General features: G+C 34.9%; 3 protein-coding genes across 3 annotated transcripts; all 3 read right to left on the reverse strand.

Moving 5' to 3' along the window:
• Positions 1–154: 154 nt before the first annotated feature.
• cldn10d (claudin 10d) lies at positions 155–5153 on the reverse strand. Its single transcript, XM_007244200.4, has 5 exons — positions 4852–5153; positions 3464–3625; positions 3298–3379; positions 1995–2102; positions 155–1590 (listed from the first exon to the last, which is right to left on the reverse strand). Exons 1-5 carry the CDS (start codon positions 5078–5080, stop codon positions 1329–1331), a joined length of 843 nt encoding a protein of 280 aa, XP_007244262.3. The 5' UTR covers positions 5081–5153; the 3' UTR covers positions 155–1328.
• Positions 5154–7406: 2253 nt separating this feature from the next.
• On the reverse strand, positions 7407–10377 carry cldn10e (claudin 10e). The gene is made up of 5 exons (XM_007244199.4): positions 10146–10377; positions 9127–9288; positions 8975–9047; positions 8425–8538; positions 7407–7857 (listed from the first exon to the last, which is right to left on the reverse strand). The coding sequence occupies exons 1-5, from the start codon at positions 10375–10377 to the stop codon at positions 7686–7688; spliced, it is 753 nt and encodes a 250-aa protein (XP_007244261.3). The 3' UTR covers positions 7407–7685.
• A 3337-nt stretch (positions 10378–13714) lies between these two features.
• Positions 13715–17945, reverse strand: cldn10a (claudin 10a). The gene is made up of 5 exons (XM_022675102.2): positions 17492–17945; positions 16454–16615; positions 15654–15735; positions 15442–15546; positions 13715–14880 (listed from the first exon to the last, which is right to left on the reverse strand). Exons 1-5 carry the CDS (start codon positions 17709–17711, stop codon positions 14745–14747), a joined length of 705 nt encoding a protein of 234 aa, XP_022530823.2. The 5' UTR covers positions 17712–17945; the 3' UTR covers positions 13715–14744.
• Between the last annotated feature and the right edge of the window lie 35 nt (positions 17946–17980).

The following is a 17980-nucleotide window of genomic DNA, read 5'->3' on the forward strand; positions in this document are numbered from 1 at the left end:
GAGAATTAAGTTAGATTTTAATCTTAGGTGACTTCTGCCACACTGTTGTCGGTGTGGCAAACTTTATTTCTTTAGGTTTTTTGACAGTGTGCTTTTGACAGAAGAAACCTTAACCTTGTTTTGATGAAATATGTATAAATATACAAAATCAGCATTCTTAAAATGAGCAGTTTATTTACAGAGGAATAAATGACAGGTTAAAACACATCAACAGAATGACAGTCTTGTTGTTTTATACAGTAGTATGAAAACATTTGGGCACCCCTGATCATTTTCATGATTTTCCTTTATAAATCATTATTTGTTGGGATCAGACATTTCAGTTAAATATATCATTTAGCAGATGAACACAGTGATATTTGGGTAGTGGAATAAAGTTTATAGGATTTACAGTGTGCAATAATTCTTTAAACTAAATTAGGAAGGTGCATAAATTTGCACACCCTTGTCGTTTATTGATTTGAATATTTTTAGCACTTTTTGTTTAGTAAGTTAATCTCTGTAAAAACTTTCCTATAACCTCATTTCACTTCTCAAATATCACTGTGTTCATCTGTTATATGATATATTTATCAAAAAACTTTTTCATATCACTGTAATACTTCACAGCTGTTTTGGAAGGGACAGTCAAACTGTAGTAAATTGGAGATACAGAGTAAAGTGTTTTTAACAGTTTTCACGACTGTTATAATACATGCTATATGGTGTCGCTCACTTATTTTATGTGGCATAATTTTCTAGTCAGAGCCATACTGATCCAGATATGTTCCCATGTTTGGACTAAAAAAGGTCTAAAAGTCTTTCCCCAACCAGAAAATGACCTGTAATACAAACCTGTGGTTCTATGTTCCAAAGCTGATGCATTTTGTCGTATGGGCATTTTTCTGTTGATCATGAAACCAATACAACAGCTCACAGACGTCTTGTGCTGATCCACATCACCCTAGGAGTAATGAGGGAAAAGACCGTCATCTACTGTACACACCCAGATAGAGCAAGGTCAATTGTGCTCTCTCGGGGCTCTGGCAGCTGATGGCAAGCTACATGACCATGACAGCACTTTATTTAGACTGCTGGACCACTCAGCAACCCCATCTGGAACCAATTACATTTTTGCCATTGAAAATCAAGCTTATTGAGACCCAGAGTGCCAAATATGGTTAAAACTCTGACTACAGAAAGGTGCATTCAGTGATCTGTATCCATAACTGTCCAGGATAAACATGGAAAACGCTGACGAGAAGCTTTTGTGACATTGTTAAACTCGTCCATCGTATCTCATATCTCTCCGTCTTTGTGCATCTCAGTCTTCCAGCAGTTAAACACAGTTAAACGTATGAGTCCATGTTCGTAGGCGCTGAGGTTCTGTTTATCCGGTTGTTGTGGGTTCTGTGCATTTCTGTTTGTGGTCTTTGTGGTCGTATCAGTCTCTTGTTCTCCAGGCTTGTTTGGACTCTGGACGGCAGGATGACGGTGGTGTGTCTGGAGGAGGCGGGCTTCATATAGATGGTTCTGGTTGGAGCCGTTAAATACCCACCTCTGGACGTGGCTGTGATGTAAGACTCTGTCGGCGTCTGACTCCTGTTTGAACTGAGGATGGTAAAGTTGCATTATTTTATTTACATAAAAATGTAAAATATTTTCAGTTAATTATTTTTTATTAATTTTTATATACATATGCAAACATGCAATTAGTGGTAACCAACTATATCTGAAATTATAGGAGAAATAAATAAGAAACAAATTATGGTGGGTGCACAGAGGGATTGACATAGGTACCTTTTTTATTAAAATAAACAAAAATAATACATGTAGATATACACTCCTGGAAAAATGTAAAATGACTTAAAACGTATTAAAGGTCATTTTGGAGAATTTCTATTGGTTCAGTCATCAAAGAAATGTTACACAGTGTAAAATTATGTTTAAAAAAATTGGACAGCGACAATTTACTATTTAAAGCCTGTAGAGTATTGCAGGATGGCAGGTCTCACCTGGAGCGAAGTCCCTCTTTTCCAGAGAAGTAACACATGACAGCACTTCCTGCGATGATCAGAGACGACCCTCCCCAGCCTATGAACACTGCTGCACCTATTTCAAATCTGAAGAATGAACAAAATCTTCAGCCCTCATCTCTCCATGTGCAGTGCTTTTAAAAAAGGAGAGGAGATGAGGAGGTGATGGGCAGCAGAAACTTCATGACAAACAGGAAGACTGTCCATTTTATTAGCACTCCAAAAATAAACACACCCACTTCTAAACAGTGATGTGAACATCACTGCCAATAAACATCAGTGCATTTTAAACATTGGCATAAATGTTAGTTAGCAAGGTACCACTTTAAAATAAGACTACCTTTATAAAGGGTTTATAAATGGTTTACAATTAGTGTATTAATGGTTACTAATTAGCTTGTAAAAGCCTTAAAAATCATTAATAATCAGTTATAACACATACATAGAAAGGCAACAGTATAGATGGCTGTGGGTTCACTATTTGGCAAACAACAGGTCATTTACAACCTAATTAGTACCCATTAATAAACTAATTGTAAACCATTTATAAACCCTTTATAAAGGTAGTCTTATTTTAAAGTGGTACTGTTAGCAATACTTCCATTAGAGGGCAGTTCAGAATGCATTGGATCATTGTCCTGCTGCAGAACCCAAGTACGCCTGAGCTCGAGATCCCAAACAGATGGTCGGATATTCTCCTGCAGGATTGTCTGGTAAACAGCAGACTTCCTGGTTCCATCTATTACAGCAAGTAATATATATCCAGCAGCCCCAGACCATCATACTACCACCACCATGTTTTATGTTCAGTATGATATTTCTTTTTCTGAATTTATGTAACATGACCTTCCAAAACGTTCCACTTTAGTCCAAAGAATTTTTATCCAAAGTTCTGGAGATCATCAATATATTTTTTGGAAAATTTGAGACAAGCCTTTCTGATTTTTTTTGGTCAGGAGTGTTTTTTTATCATGGAACTCTCCCATTAAGACTCTGCCAGTCTATTTATTATTATTGATCAGAATCATTAAAACTGACCTTAACTGAGGTAAGTGAGACCTGCAAATGTTGTTCTGGGTTCTTTTGTGACCTCCTGGATGAACTGTTCATGCCCTTTTGGAGTAATTTCGATCGGAAATTATGCGGAAAACCATTAAATTCCAAAGAGTTCACATACGTTTCGTTTTTTTACTTTTCCTTGACATTTTATGAATAAGAGACTCAGAACTTATGATTATGATCAGGACATACCTAATATAATCAGAAATAATGGATTGCTTACTTCTGCGGTTTGTAGTTTTGATCCACATATTGAGCTCGTGTTTTATGCCCCCACCAGGAATACACCACCATACCACTGAACCCTGCGGCACAAAAGCATCACATCAGTATATTTCTGCAGTATTTTATTTTACAATTAACAAGAATTAGATTTTAAGGCATCTCACCTGATGCTAGGTAGGTAAGGGCTGCTGCAAACATCACCCTGGCGTTGGCGAGTTCAGAGCCCCCAATCTTAGTGCATTTCATTCCAATCAGGGTCAACACAGCCCCCCAGAACCCCAGGATTACTGAGACTATAGTCAGAGCACGGCACACGTGCAGGAAAACTGCAGAGACAGTGTAGAGATTCATCAACAACACAAAACTAAGCAGTTATAGAGATATTACCTTAAAATATTCTCATTTAGAGCATTTATTAGCAGAAAATGAGAAATGGCTGAAATAAAAAAGATGCAGAGCTTTCAGACCTCAAATAATGCAAAGAAAAAAAGTTCATATTCATAAAGTTTTAAAAGTTCAGAAATCAATATTCGGTGGAATAACCCTGGTTTTTAATCAAGCTGTTTTTTTATGCATCTTGGCGTCATGTTCTCCTCCACCAGTCTTACACACTGCTTTTGGATAACTTTATGCCACTTCTGGTGCAAAAGTCCAAGCAGTTCAGCTTGTTTTTTGTCCAGAGCTGTATATGTGGAATAATTAAAGTATACTTATTCTACTTATACTTATATTTTACCTGCTTAATCTGTAAAACAATATACTTTATTTGGCTGTGCTAATTTTGTGTTGGTGATGTACTAAAAATGTATACATACTTAGTATTATTTTATAAAACTATTTATGATAAAACTATACGTTTACTAAATGTGTTCTAGGCATATATTTCTGCAATATAACTGTACTTTAGGGAAATTTACTAGCAAAACCTTAATTTAACAAACTGTGATGAGCTTTTATGTGTTAAAAATGTTACTTCAGTTAGTTTAGTAAAGGTAATTAATATCAAATTAATGGTTCCAAAATAACATAAGATAAGTACAGCCCTACTTCAGCATAATTTAAATATACTTTTTTTTTCACAAGGGTCTAGTCAAGTCAAGTCAAGTAGTTTTATTGTCAATACTGCATATGTACAGGACATACAGAGAATTGAAATTACTCTCCTTCCCAAAAGTACAGATAATAGATATAATAAAAGAGAATGGGAGACACTATGTGTACAATACAGCAGGGACACAAATAGACATACATGAGACAAAAACAAGGTGCAGTAGTGTGGGGGAGAAATAGATATATAAATATGAGTTAAAAAAATAAATAAAAAATAGATATATAATATAAAAGAGTGGGAGACACTAAATGTACAATACAAGAAGACACAATAAACATACGTAGATGGAAGACAATAGTGCAATAGTGATGGTGATTGAGATGATATGACAGTATAAATAGTATATAACAGTAGTGCAAATATGGTATATGGTATATAGCTTAAGGCTGGTAAAGTGAATGAGTGCGTAAAGTCTAGAATGAAGAATAGAGCTGTTGTTACCTGGCAGTGCCATCATGGAGGGGTAATACTTGCAGTCAGAAACTCCAGTGGTGTCAGAAACACAGTCCATCCACAGGTTAGAGAAATAATTAACTGTGGTCACGACAGCGTCTCCCACTTCTGAAAAGTTCCAGTACTCAGTGGGGAGAGTGGAGCAGTTCAGTACCCAGCCACAAAAACAGCAGAGGAAGCAGCCGATCTCCATATACATTATTTCTGTCCGATTCATAATTCCACCTTTTGTAGTGCAGATAATAAAATTAAAAAGAATATAAAAAAATATTCACATGTATCCAAACCCAGAGGACAGTCTCTCCTCCTCTCTCTCTCCTCTCTCTCTCCTCTCTCTCTCCTCTCTCTCTCCTCTCTCTCTCCTTATTCTCAGGCCTGGAGGAGCTGCTGCTCTGTGGTTTTGCTCAGTCAGCAGTTTCTCCTCTCTGAGCGGTAAAGTTACCATATCTGAGCTCAACATCCCAATGAGGGCAGTTTCTCTAATTACCATTTAACACAGAGACTTGTTTACTGTGCGAAAGACGTTACCCCTATAGCACAGCTTTCATAAGGGCTGACGGTTTGACTAAAAACAGTCTAAAGATGCTCTAAAGATGATCTTCTCCTTTCCCAGAGCCTCAGCTCTTTAACTGAAACCAGCACATGCTGAAGATCCTTATCTGCATTAATCACAATGCAAACTTAATGCAAACAAGCAGAGTACCCACTACTGTTTCCCTGTCCTCAGACTGAAATCTGTACGAGAAATGTGCCATGGTATTATTATTTTTTAATTGACAAAATACTTAAGTAAAAATATATATACTAGAGTAATTTTTTTTATAATTCCTGACATTTTTCCTAACGTTTTTAAAATTGTAACGAGTAACAATACAAAAAAACGTATCAGAGAAAAAATAATAAACTCATCTAAAATATACTGTGAAGTAAAAGAGGAAGTATTAGAAAAACATAATACAGATACAGTGGTATGAAAAAGTTTGGGCACCCCTGATAATTTTCAGGATTTCCCTTGGATGTTTCACTGCATGTTCAGATCAGAAATTTCAGTTAAATATATATGATATAGCAGATGAACACACAGTAATATTAATTAAATCATTTCTGTAAATCATATAAACTTAATTTCACTTCTCAAGTATCACTGTGTTCAACTGTTGATTTTCTAATTGATAATCTGAACAACCAATGATTTATAAAGAAAAATTATGAAAATGATCAGGGGTGCCCACACTTTTTCATACCACTGCTGTATATCTGAACAAACAAAAGAAAGTTGGGAAAAAAAAGGTAAAAGTTAATGTAAGAAACACTGCGATTTATTTAATTTGTATTTTGCACTCTGCCCTAACTTTTCTGATTCAGGTCGTGAGTTCAGGAAATTGTGTGAGGTGTGTTGAGGTGATTTCATTAAAATTAATACAAAATGCTACTAAAATCTCTAAGAAACCTAACATGAACACTATCATGTACATTATACAGGTGTACAGTCTAACACAATAGCATGCTCAGCAGTTTTCTACACAACACACATGATGATGTAGTGACCACAGCATGACCACAAGAGGCCGCTAAAGTTACACCGCATAATTACACACACTAATAATGATTCTTAGATTTTAGTTTTTTTTTTGTTTGGTATTTTTTATTGAAACATGTTAAAGCAAGTGTGGAAATGTGAGATCAATGTGTGAGCCACATGGCCAATGCATGCAACTTGGGCGGTCTCTTTTATTTTAAATAATACATTTCTTTCTAACTTTTTGCCATTTAGTGAATCTGTTCCAGGGAACACAACTTATTTCTCTATACATTAAAACAATAACAAACATTATTATTATTATTTTAAGTTTCTAAACAATTTAATTTATACACAGAATCCTGTGATACTAAGTGCATTAATGACTGAAAAGACATCTGGGCTCTTGTGATATATTGAGTATCACAGAATCACAGTATCATGATATCATCATTATTGGCAACATATCCTGATAATATTGTATTGAGAATCAAGAGAATCCCTGTGATTTCCAGTCCTACTATACATTGCTGGATTACTGGCTTTAATGTTTCCCCGCACAACATTTTCCATAGTCATCTAATTATAACCACTGAGATCTTATTAAAGTTTGTGTATATACACTATGCATTTAAGTAGCATTTAGTGCTTCTTTTAGTGTAGATCACTCAATTAGGATCACAGGTAATATACTAATATACCAAAAAAAATAAACCATTAACATCTGCTATTAAATAACATTTTACAACAAAAGTAAGTACAGTTTGCAGTCATTTATTGTCTATTATTAAATAATGATTTTTTTTTTCATTCTTTAACTATTTTAAGCATTTAAACAGGATTTTGGGGGATTTTTTCTTAATTAGTTTCATATATAAACAATTTTTTTCCCAGTATTTTACATAATTTATAAAAAAGCAAAAACAACAAAAAGGATCTAGTTTAAAATAAGTCATAACTCTAAATAAATGGTATTAAAATACATTTAAAAACAGAAAGTAAGGAAACTGAATAGGTTATATGATCCATTTGATATACATCCCAACATTTATTTCTTAAATGTATGTGAGGGCTTGGTTTCATCTGTTTAATGACAATACGTTACATTACATCACATTACAATACATCACATCACATCACATTACATTACATTACATTACATTACATTACATAACATTACATAGCAAAGTGCAATAAGGTACAATACATTTCAAGACTGCTGTAAGTAATATTTCTGGGATACATTTCTTGGATCTTTCCTCCAAAGCATGAATAATCAATAAATTCTCACAGATGGAATCTGTCAGACGCTGGAAGGTTGCTGAGCTCTGGGTGAGATTTTGGACACGGTGGAAGACGTCAGTAAGGACAGTTCAGACAGTGTGGAGACTTTAGATTTAATGGAAAGATCAGAGATGATGGGGGTGGAGTTCAGAAGCTTTCCTTCCTCATCAGAAACCATCAGATACAGAGCGCTGCAGAGACAGGAGTAATAAAGCATTAAAATAAAATAAATCACACTGTCTCTCTGTACTGTACTGTAGTACTGTGCTGCACTATTTATGTTACTGTTACTGTTTTAGCTCAGGAATGCAATTTAAAGCTTAAATGTGTGTACTGAAGAATTGCCTGAGCTGTGTCCCAAACTGTGTCCTATTCACTACATTCTGAATTAAGTTTTCATGTTCTCCCTATGACCACATGGGTTTCCTCTGGGGACTGTCTTGATTTCCTTCATTATTCCAAAAAACATTGGAGATTACGTAAATTATATACTTTAAATTGCCCTAGTATGTATACATATAGGTGTATGTGTGTACAGGTGTGGGTGTAAGTATGATTGTCTGCAATACAATACAATGCAAAACAACATTTGATCATTTTTCTCCATAAAGACCCAATCTAATATTTATGTCGAATTTTTTTTTTACCTTATCTATTTTTAGGACATGTAAAGTTGGATTTAGTTATAACTCAAAATTATTTAGAAATATAGAAAATTCTTGAAAACTACTTTTAAGTTTGAGACGCTTTAATCTCACCTGCTGTTTTCCTCAGACCAGACCTTCTGAACAGAAAGCAGGTAGAAAATTCCTCCACAGATCTGAAATAAACATCCAGCCCATCCGAGAAACAACGGTGTTCCCAGATCATACCTAAAAATCATACGTTAATGACATTATTATTTTATTAAATTAGGCACTATTTTAAAATAAGAAACTGAGGAACAACATCAATACACACACATAAATAAATCAATACACTCACACAAATTCAGCATAGACAACAGCTAGCATCAAAATCATAAAACTAAAAATGGCATTAAAACCATAAAAACTTCAAAAAAACTTATTTTTTATTTTACTTGAATTTACTAAGTAAACCTTTAATCAAAATATTTTAAATACATAGGTTAATAATTGCCTTTTTTTTTTGCAAAAAGTGATGTATGTGATTAATATATACATTTGTGTACATATATACAAAAATTAGTTGTTGTTAGGCGATTTAAATAATTCGTGAAATTAGTAAAATAACTAAAAATAACTAAAAATGATGTATAATAAAACATATATTTTAAACATTACGTACTGTAGGTCAAAGCTGAAGTATTCTGCAGAAACATGCCAGGCATAAACTCCATAACCTGCTGCAGCCAACAAACCTTTAAAAAGAGAAGCAACAAATTCAATCAAGAAATATAAAAGAAGACTAATGTATTATATATAAACTGATATTACTACCACTGCTGCAGTGACAGAGGCCTCCGATGAAGATGGATCTGTTCTTCTCCTTCTCTTTTCCTCCAATATAAGTGCACTCCATTCCCACCATGCTGAGAATAAACCCCAGCACACCAACGGCCATCCCAGTCATTAACAGAGCCCTCACAATCTGAATATACCCTGCACATATAGAATAATTACACTTTACACTTGTGTTACTATAACAAAGACCTCTGTCTTACACTGCAAAAAAAATGTACAATACAGTGGAAAATTCAGAAGAAGTCTAAAAGATAGATCACATTTTTGAAACTGACTTTGAGAACAAAAAGATTAATAATCTAAATGTTTTAAACATATTCTGGTTTGTTAAACACTTTTGGTTTTATGCATACTACCATGTGTGTTATTCATTATACATATGTATGCCTATATATATATATATATATATATATATATATAGAGAGAGAGAGAGCACTTAAAAATTATGAGTTTCTTTGATTTTACCTAATTGAAAACCTCTGGAATATAATCAAGAGGAAGATGGATGATCACAAGCCATCAAACCACCAAACTGAACTGCTTAAATTTTTGCACCAGGAGTAAAGCAGCATAAAGTTATCCAAAAGCAGTGTGTAAGACTGGTGGAGGAGGAGAACATGATGCAAAGATGCATGAAAAAAATGTGGTTAAAAAACAACCAGGGTTATTCCACCAAATATTGATTTCTGAACTCTTAAATTTCTATGAATATGAACTTGTTTTCTTTGCATTATTTGAGGTCTGAAAATGTTTTTCTGCATCTTTTCTGTTATTTCTGCCATTTCTCATTTTCTGCAAGTAAATGCTCTAAATGACAATACTTTAATTTAGAATTTGGGAGAAATGTTGTCTGTAGTTTATAGAATAAAACAACAATGTTCATTTTAATAAAACATACACCTATAAATAGCAAAATCAGAGAAACTGATTCAGAAACTGAAGTGCTCTCTTCATTTTTTCCAGAACTGATATTTTGAGGTAATACAACTACTTACGCTCCACAGACCAGAGCACTGGAAAGTCGTAGCAGTTGGAGACACCATTAGCATCCGTAGAACAGGCCCTCCACAGATTGGACCAGTGCCAGGCCACTATTACCACAGCGCTGCCACCCTGACCACCAGTAGCTGCCACCTTCCACCCCTCCATGGCTAAAGAGCAGACAATGAAGATCCAGCCCAGAACCGTCTGAAGGAAACCCCAAATCTGCTGCACACGGATGTGCATGTTCACCCTCTCTCCTGGGAGATTACTCACACTCTCCTTCTCTCTTAATATTTCCCTTTTCCTCCCTTTTTAGTAATTTATTTGGGATTATTTGATTGGTCTGCACCCCTCTGCTCTGAGATCCTGTTTTAGTCCTTAGTCAGATCATTCTGCAAACCAGCATAAAGCAGAACTGGAACGACGAGAAGAAACGTGTCCTCTTTATTATCAGTGTGAGCAAGTCTCAGGATTCATTCCCAGAGTCACGCTGATAAGAAACATGCGGCTCTAAAACTGCTGATCAACATAAATCTCATATTTCTGCTTTACTGACACATTTTCAGTGTTTATAAACAAAACATCTTCTGTCAAAAGCAGCACCTTTATTTAGCTGATAGAATAGAATAGCATAGGAATCGGTTCGAATCCTGGTCATGCAGCTTGCTATAAGCTGCCAGAGCCCTGAGAGAGCACAGTTGCTCTTGCTCTCTCTGGGTACAGTAGATGGCGCTCTTTCCTCTTATCATTCCTAGGGTGATGTGGATCAGCACAAGGCTGCGTCTGTGAGCTGATGTATCAGAACCAAGTCGCTGCACTTTCCTCCAAGCGTTAGCGCTGTGATGCTACTCAGCAATGTTGCATCAGCAGCAGTTCAAAAAGAGACTTTGCTATGCTATTGTGATGTTGGGGCATTACTATACTAGCTTTGGGGGAGTCCTAATGAGTGGGTTGGGTAATTGGCCGTGTAAATTGAGTAGAAAATCAGAAAAAAACAGAACTGAACTGATCCGGATTATAGAAACCAACTACATGTGTGAAAACACCCTTTCATAATCAGCAAATTAAGATCTAATTCTGAGACTGTTTGTAATAAAGTAAAAAACTTTTCCTCTATCCAATTTATCATGCATTTTTATTCCAGCGCCCCATGTTGGCTTTATCTCCCCTCATACATCTAATTATATACTAGTTTATGGTAAAATGTCTCACTTTTATCTTCAGATATGTGTTGTATGTTCTATTATAAATAAAATATGTTTTTATGAGATTTACAAATCATTCTGAAATCTGTTTTTTTATTTACATTTCACACAGTGTGAAATTATTTGAATAATGACTCTATAAGAGGACAGTATAATAGAAATATTATAATATGTTTGTAAAAATATATTTTTGTCCATATCTGGCTTTTTGGCTTTGCTCACGAGTTTAAAAAAAGTCACTGAATGGGTGACGGATGAGAGGAATTTTGAACAGCTGGGCTTTCATTTACTCCAAATATTGCCTTAGGCTTGGAAAGAATATTAAAGTAATAATTAAGTAATAATTTTGCCTTAAAATAAGGGCTTTGTTTTTTTATGTGTGTGAAGACAGAATTAATTAACACAAGGAGTTTGGCGTTTGGTGTGTGTGTGTGTGTGTGTGTGTGTGAGTGAGTGGAGTCTATATATAATAATTTATTAGTGCTCTGATGTTTCCTTCTCATGGTTAAGGGGGGCATAGTTTATCTAAATCTTACATATAGCTTCAGGTATTTTATGAACTTTACTGAAATAACTTTTCAGTTATTCAGCAGTTTCTTCTGTATAATTCTGTACATTTATAGTACTGATAAGATTAATTAAAATTAATTAATTTATTCTAAATGTAAAAAACACTTTCTTGTATGCTGCTGTTTAATAATACATTTTATACACCCACTATCATGCCTTGTCCAAATAACTCATGCCCCCTTGCCATGAACAGACTGACTAGAGTCCAACTCCACTAACAAGATAACACCTCACAACTTATATATGTAAGGGAATTAATCTGTCCCCTGAGGTAAAACTTCAACAACAGTTTACTAACTGCTATCCCATGACTTTTGGCATGTCAATGTTCGCCACATTGCAGTTTCTACTTTTAAAATATTATTATATTTGCATAATATTCAATCAATTTTTTTTACAGTATGAACAGTATGAACACACTATTAATTAAACAGAATTAAATCAAATATGAAGCACACGTTATAAACAGAACACTCAAGCTGCAACATATTTTTATGCTGCTCTCTAATACAAAGTGAGCCAAGTGTGCAGTACATATAAATATAGATATAAATACATGAAATATACATGAAATGTACAATATATTTTTTTAAATATTTTTTTTAAGACTGAGGTAGATATTATTGAGGTATTATCTGTAAATGTGGTGTTTAGGCGACATCTAGTGGTCAAAAAATTATTTTTTATTCAATTATTCAATCTAATGCAAAGCACAGCAACATATATATACTCTGGAAAAAATAAGAGACCACTTAAAAATGATGAGTTTCTTTGATTTTACCAAATTGAAAAACTCTGGAATATAATCAAGAGAAAGATGGATGATCACAAACCATCAAACCACCAAACTGAACTGCTTGAATTTTTGCACCAGGAGTAAAGCAGCATAAAGTTATCCAAAAGCAGTGTGTAAGACTGGTGGAGGAGAACATGATTAACTGTGATTAAAATCCAGGGTTATTCCACCAAATATTGATTTCTGAACTCTTAAAACTTTATGAATATGAACTTGTTTTCTTTGCATTATTTGAGGTCTGAAAGCTCTGCATCTTTTTTGTTATTTCAGCCATTTCTCATTTTCTGCAAATAAATGCTCTAAATGACAATTTATAAATATTTGGAATTTGGGAGAAATGTTGTCTGTAGTTTAGTGAATAAAACAACAATGTCCAGAGCTGTATGTCTATTTTTGTAACATAAAAAATATGATGTTATTACTTTCCTGATTTGACATTTCAGTCTGTTATTTTGTACAATTTGCTGTTTTAAATCTTATATAAAAGGATTATGTAAGTAAATACCACAGCACATTTATATTATCATGGAGTTACCCAATACCTGTTTACGGAAGCACCTGGCAGAAGACACCTGGTCTGAACCACCACTGCCAGCCCAGAAGATCTCCCAGAAGCGTCTGAGGTACAGAGGTCAAAGTCTAGAGTTTCCATTGATCAGAAGGTGGAGAAAGACGCCAGGGAGGAATAAGTGACTTCCGTTCCCATTTCCGAATCTGGACAGCATGTTCCACAGCTGGTGGATCAGAGCAGCAGGATCTAAAATATCCCTCACCAGTTCAGGTACTTAATTCTCCCCAGAGTCCTATCATCTACTGCAGAGACAATCCCTGGTATTAACCAGTTTAATCTTTATCAACTTAATACAACACAATCAAACAAAGATTATATTTAAATCAAAAATTAAAACACTTTATTTGCTTAATTTAACACTGCAAAATATTGCAAAAAATACTATCTGTGTAAAAGAATACATGATACATGACAAAAATATAATACAAAAATAAAACATTTTTACATCATTTGTACATGTGAGTTTGTTTATGAACATTTCACTGCTTTACAGAAAATGGATTAAATAAATATCACTGAAATTCTGCTCTCTCAGAAGAGCAGTGCACGCAAGATGGCCCATAATTCTCACAGAACTAGAAGCATTTTGGGCAGAAAGTGTCTAAACAAGACAAAAAAAGCTTTAAGTGGCTACAAAAAGCATTATAAGCTGTGACACTTAATGAAAATGTAAAATGGGTGTTACCAGATACTAACCATAACGGACTGATAAAATCTTTGCTTTGGTCTTTTTTTATGTTTACAAGAAATGAATTCTGCACATATTTTCCTCTTTTGGCTGTTTTTAATCTGAACTTTTCTGCCACTGTATATGTAATACTGATTAACTGCAGCTAACATTGTTTACTCACTAACACTAGTAGTGACTGATAAACTCGTGTGAGCTCAATATAAAGAAATACTGTACAGCAAAAACACAAAAATTCTCACAGCACTAAATTAATATTAGTGTTTTTCCATCAGAAGAATGCTGTTTTTTGAACCTTTTTCTTTCAGGCTCATAAGAATAACCATCTACAGAGGGTGCGGCACAGCGGCGGTGCTCCTGTACCAACAGACACGCCACCAGATGTAGTCACAGTTCGAAGTACCTAGTATTCTTTGGTTCCCGCTGCAAACAAATGTTCCTGGTTCCGAAACAAACTTTTTTTGGTGGAGCCGGTTCAAAATTAGGTGGAAAAACGCTATATAAAAACACTATAATTAGCATTATTAGACGATCAGTAAAAAAAAAGTTCATTGGTGAGAATTAAAAGCTGATCTAACAGGTAAAAAAGGTTCCAGTGTTGTTGTTTGTTGAGATGGGGTTTCTATAATCTTGTTTAGTGACGCTTTTAAAATTGCTTCATCATATTTTTATCTGATTACTGTATTTTCTTTATATGTTTTGTTCAGGCAAATGTCTCTTACTGCTACTGTATGATTGTCAGAGTCTTTGGTTTTAATGTGATTTCCTGTAGGAAGTTTATCACACGTAGGCATTCCTTCCAAACTGTCTGTGAGAGTAGCTCTGATCCGCTCCATCTCTGTGAGGACTTTCTGGACTCTTGGTGTTTTTGTTTCGAGTTGATATGAAGGAAGTGGCTCCGTTATAAGAGTATTCCCTTTAAAAAAAGGGAAGAGGAGAGATTAATTTAGCTAAGTAGCTCTTAAAGGAACAGTGTACACAATACTGAATAGTGGCTGTTACATATTTCCCCCAGGCCATTTAAATGGTCATCCCCCCATCGGAGCATGTGTGCAATACAAAACACTTCTTGAGATTTTTTACTTAGCAAGTTAAGTTTTAATTTAAAAACTAGTAAAAATAATTAATAAGTAAAAAAAAGTTTCCTCTATCCAATTTATCATGCATTTTACTCAAATGTGAACCGTTGGTTTTATCTCCCCTCAAACATGCAAGTATATTCTTGTTGGTTTAATTGACACCACTAATATAAATATAATTGCATTTTACATTTCTTACATACATTCTTTTATTTATATTTAATTATACCACACTCAGTTCCGATATTTATATTTAAATATCCATTATAAAAACTTACGAGTGTGATTAATCACAGTTAATAACAGAATATTTTTTTATGAGATTAATCTGATTACATTTTTTAATCAAGTGGCACCACTAGTTTTATTACATGAACCCCATAATACCATAATATTACCTTATGCTGAAGCCCTCAGTCATTGAGAAGCAGAAAATGAAGCCCCCCAGGATGCAGAGTACGGCTCCTGCCCAGCCGATAAAGAGCGCAGCCCCCAACTCAAACCTGGATAAACATGAATAAAAGGAATTAGGGAATACTGAGAATTAGGCATCTTATGGTTGCTGATAGTAACAGTACAACTTCTTGGCTGTTGTTTTAAAATCACTTACTTTTGTGCCACAAATAATGGGTCAAAAAACTCAGAGGTGATTCTGTGTGCATATAATGAGCATGTTGTCAGGGAACAGATACCTGCAGAGAGATACAGAGAAGCTGAATTTCTTATACCTTGACAACAACACACAACACAACACTCACATCACACTACAGAACACACACATCACACAACAGAACACACACATCACACTACAGAACACACACAGGGGAAAGAAGTGTTAAGTAGCCCTGTCTAAGGCTCCTTATTATTTATTGCCTGACATGGAGTTTTCTCATTATCTGATTACCCAACTGCATGTAAATGTGTTGATTGGATTATTGACAAAATCCAATTTTTATCTTATTATCTTATTATCTAATTATTATGCAATTGTAAATAGTAAGTAGATGCATCATATTACTGCAATTATCTGCTGGTTCAAGTAGTCATGTAAACAGGGTATTAGTATTGTTTTTACTTCACTACTGTACTTAGGTACTAAAATGCTGTATCTGTATCTACAGGAGTATTATTATTACTTTACTACTGTACTTAGGTACTAAAATGCTGTATCTGTATCTACTGGAGTATTATGGAGTATTCTACTTTCGATAGTAGATGGAGTATTCTACTTTTGATAAAGTACTTATACTTTTACTCAATTCTGGGTCTCTAGTATTTTATATGTCTACTTGTTAAAAAAAGTCCAGCTGTTGCCTAAAATGTGTAAATGAGTTTGCCCATTATGCTGAATTAAACTGATTTTTTATGAGTAGAGGAATAAAAGGAAAACTAGAAAAATGTAATATTCACCACTGAGAATAAAATTCAGTCCAGACAGGCAGGTTATCCTGGCTTTTGTTGTATCAGAGCCACCAATTTTTGTACATTTCATCCCAACCAAGGACAGAATCGCCCCGAAGAATCCCAGACACACTGCTGAAATCATCAGCCCTCGGCAAACCTGGATATAAGCTACAGGAATAAACAAGAAACATGAGAGGAACAATAATTAATGAACATAATAAACTGTTTAAAATACTAAATATACAATCATTTATCATTTAGCCCTTCTGATTTCTTCTGTTCTTCTGTTTCATTTCACAAAGACGCCAGTAGCTAAGCCTCTCTAAAGTTAAAGCATCTTAATAACTTTGTATTACACACAGCCTCTTCTTTGTGAAATACAGCAGGTCTCTCTGTGTTGTTTATGATGCTGCACATGATGAAACTCTTCCTCAGCCTCCATTGTCTGCAGTAACTAGTAGAAGAAAATATTCAGAAAAACGAGTCGATCAGGAAAAGCACCATGTCTACGTCAACCCGTGAATTAGTATTCATGGCCCCGCCATGTTATTTGTGCGAATAACACATCAGTGTTTATATACTTGACCCAGTAATTCAGAGCTAAGGAACAAATGCTCACATGGCATTCATTCATACTTGAGAAGCTTTGAACATCTTCTTCCTTTATCAACACCTACTGACAGTTAAAACCTCTTTCATCTTCTCAAATCATGTGTAAGCCTAAATGATACAGAGGGCTAACAGCCCTGGCTAATGTGTATCATGGCAATACACATGGATCAAGCCAAAACTACATTAGAGCTACAGTATTTGATACCTTGCTTTTTTTTTCACTGACAGCCACAGCTATCCACCCCTACAGAGAGGAAGAGACAGGAGTCTGACTCTAATTTAAATAATTGCAATAAGATACATAAACACACATACTCACAAATACACAGGTAATACTAATCTTATTCAGCCTGTGTTACTTACTATAAGGCAAGGCATGCACTATAAATCATGCATTTACTCTGGCAGCGTGTGCATGTGCAGGTAACCAACCATCTAAAGCCAGCATGGAGGGGAAGTCCTTGCAGTTGGAGACTCCAGTGGAATCTGTAACGCATGTTTTCCAGAGATTGGACCAAAAGGTGGCTGTAGTTATGACAGTTCCATCTACAGATGATACTTTCCAGTAGTCAGTGGGCAGAGTGGAGGAGATTAGGATCCAGCCTGATATGGAGAGAAGAAAGGCAACAATCTCTGTGGCCATGTTCGCCATTGTCCTTCAATGCTGTGAACGTTGAGTTGAATTGGAATTGTCACGTGAAGGTGTGGTAATGATGTGATAATTCCCAGTTAATCCTAAATAGGGAAACCTGTAGTAGTCATGTAAGTAGTCAATATTTCCAAGATGCAAGATGCTCTTCTTTTTCTAAATAGGGTATTTGGAGTGGAAGTTGAAGTTGAAGTTGAAGTTTTGTCTGAGAGCTGGGTCTCCCTCAGCTTTCCTTTATATACAACAGGGAGGGCTCTGTCCTCAGACCTTTT

The sequence above is a fragment of the Astyanax mexicanus genome, chromosome 5 (assembly GCF_023375975.1).
Source record: "Astyanax mexicanus isolate ESR-SI-001 chromosome 5, AstMex3_surface, whole genome shotgun sequence".
Lineage (NCBI taxonomy): Eukaryota > Metazoa > Chordata > Actinopteri > Characiformes > Acestrorhamphidae > Astyanax > Astyanax mexicanus.

Coding starts and splice junctions, on each gene's coding strand:
- cldn10d (XM_007244200.4), bottom strand. CDS start 5,080: ATGAATCGGACAGAAATAATGTATATGGAGATCGGCTGCTTCCTCTGC. Junction 3,380..3,463: donor CCTTACCTACCTAGCATCAG/GTGAGATGCCTT, acceptor TTTGTGCCGCAG/GGTTCAGTGGTATGGTGGTG. Junction 2,103..3,297: donor CAAAACTACAAACCGCAGAA/GTAAGCAATCCA, acceptor TTCATTCTTCAG/ATTTGAAATAGGTGCAGCAG.
- cldn10e (XM_007244199.4), bottom strand. CDS start 10,377: ATGCACATCCGTGTGCAGCAGATTTGGGGTTTCCTTCAGACGGTTCTG. Junction 9,289..10,145: donor AGTGCTCTGGTCTGTGGAGC/GTAAGTAGTTGT, acceptor CTATATGTGCAG/GGTATATTCAGATTGTGAGG. Junction 9,048..9,126: donor CCTCTGTCACTGCAGCAGTG/GTAGTAATATCA, acceptor CTCTTTTTAAAG/GTTTGTTGGCTGCAGCAGGT.
- cldn10a (XM_022675102.2), bottom strand. CDS start 17,711: ATGGCGAACATGGCCACAGAGATTGTTGCCTTTCTTCTCTCCATATCA. Junction 15,547..15,653: donor CCATTATTTGTGGCACAAAA/GTAAGTGATTTT, acceptor ATGTTTATCCAG/GTTTGAGTTGGGGGCTGCGC. Junction 14,881..15,441: donor ACTGAGGGCTTCAGCATAAG/GTAATATTATGG, acceptor CTTTTTTTAAAG/GGAATACTCTTATAACGGAG.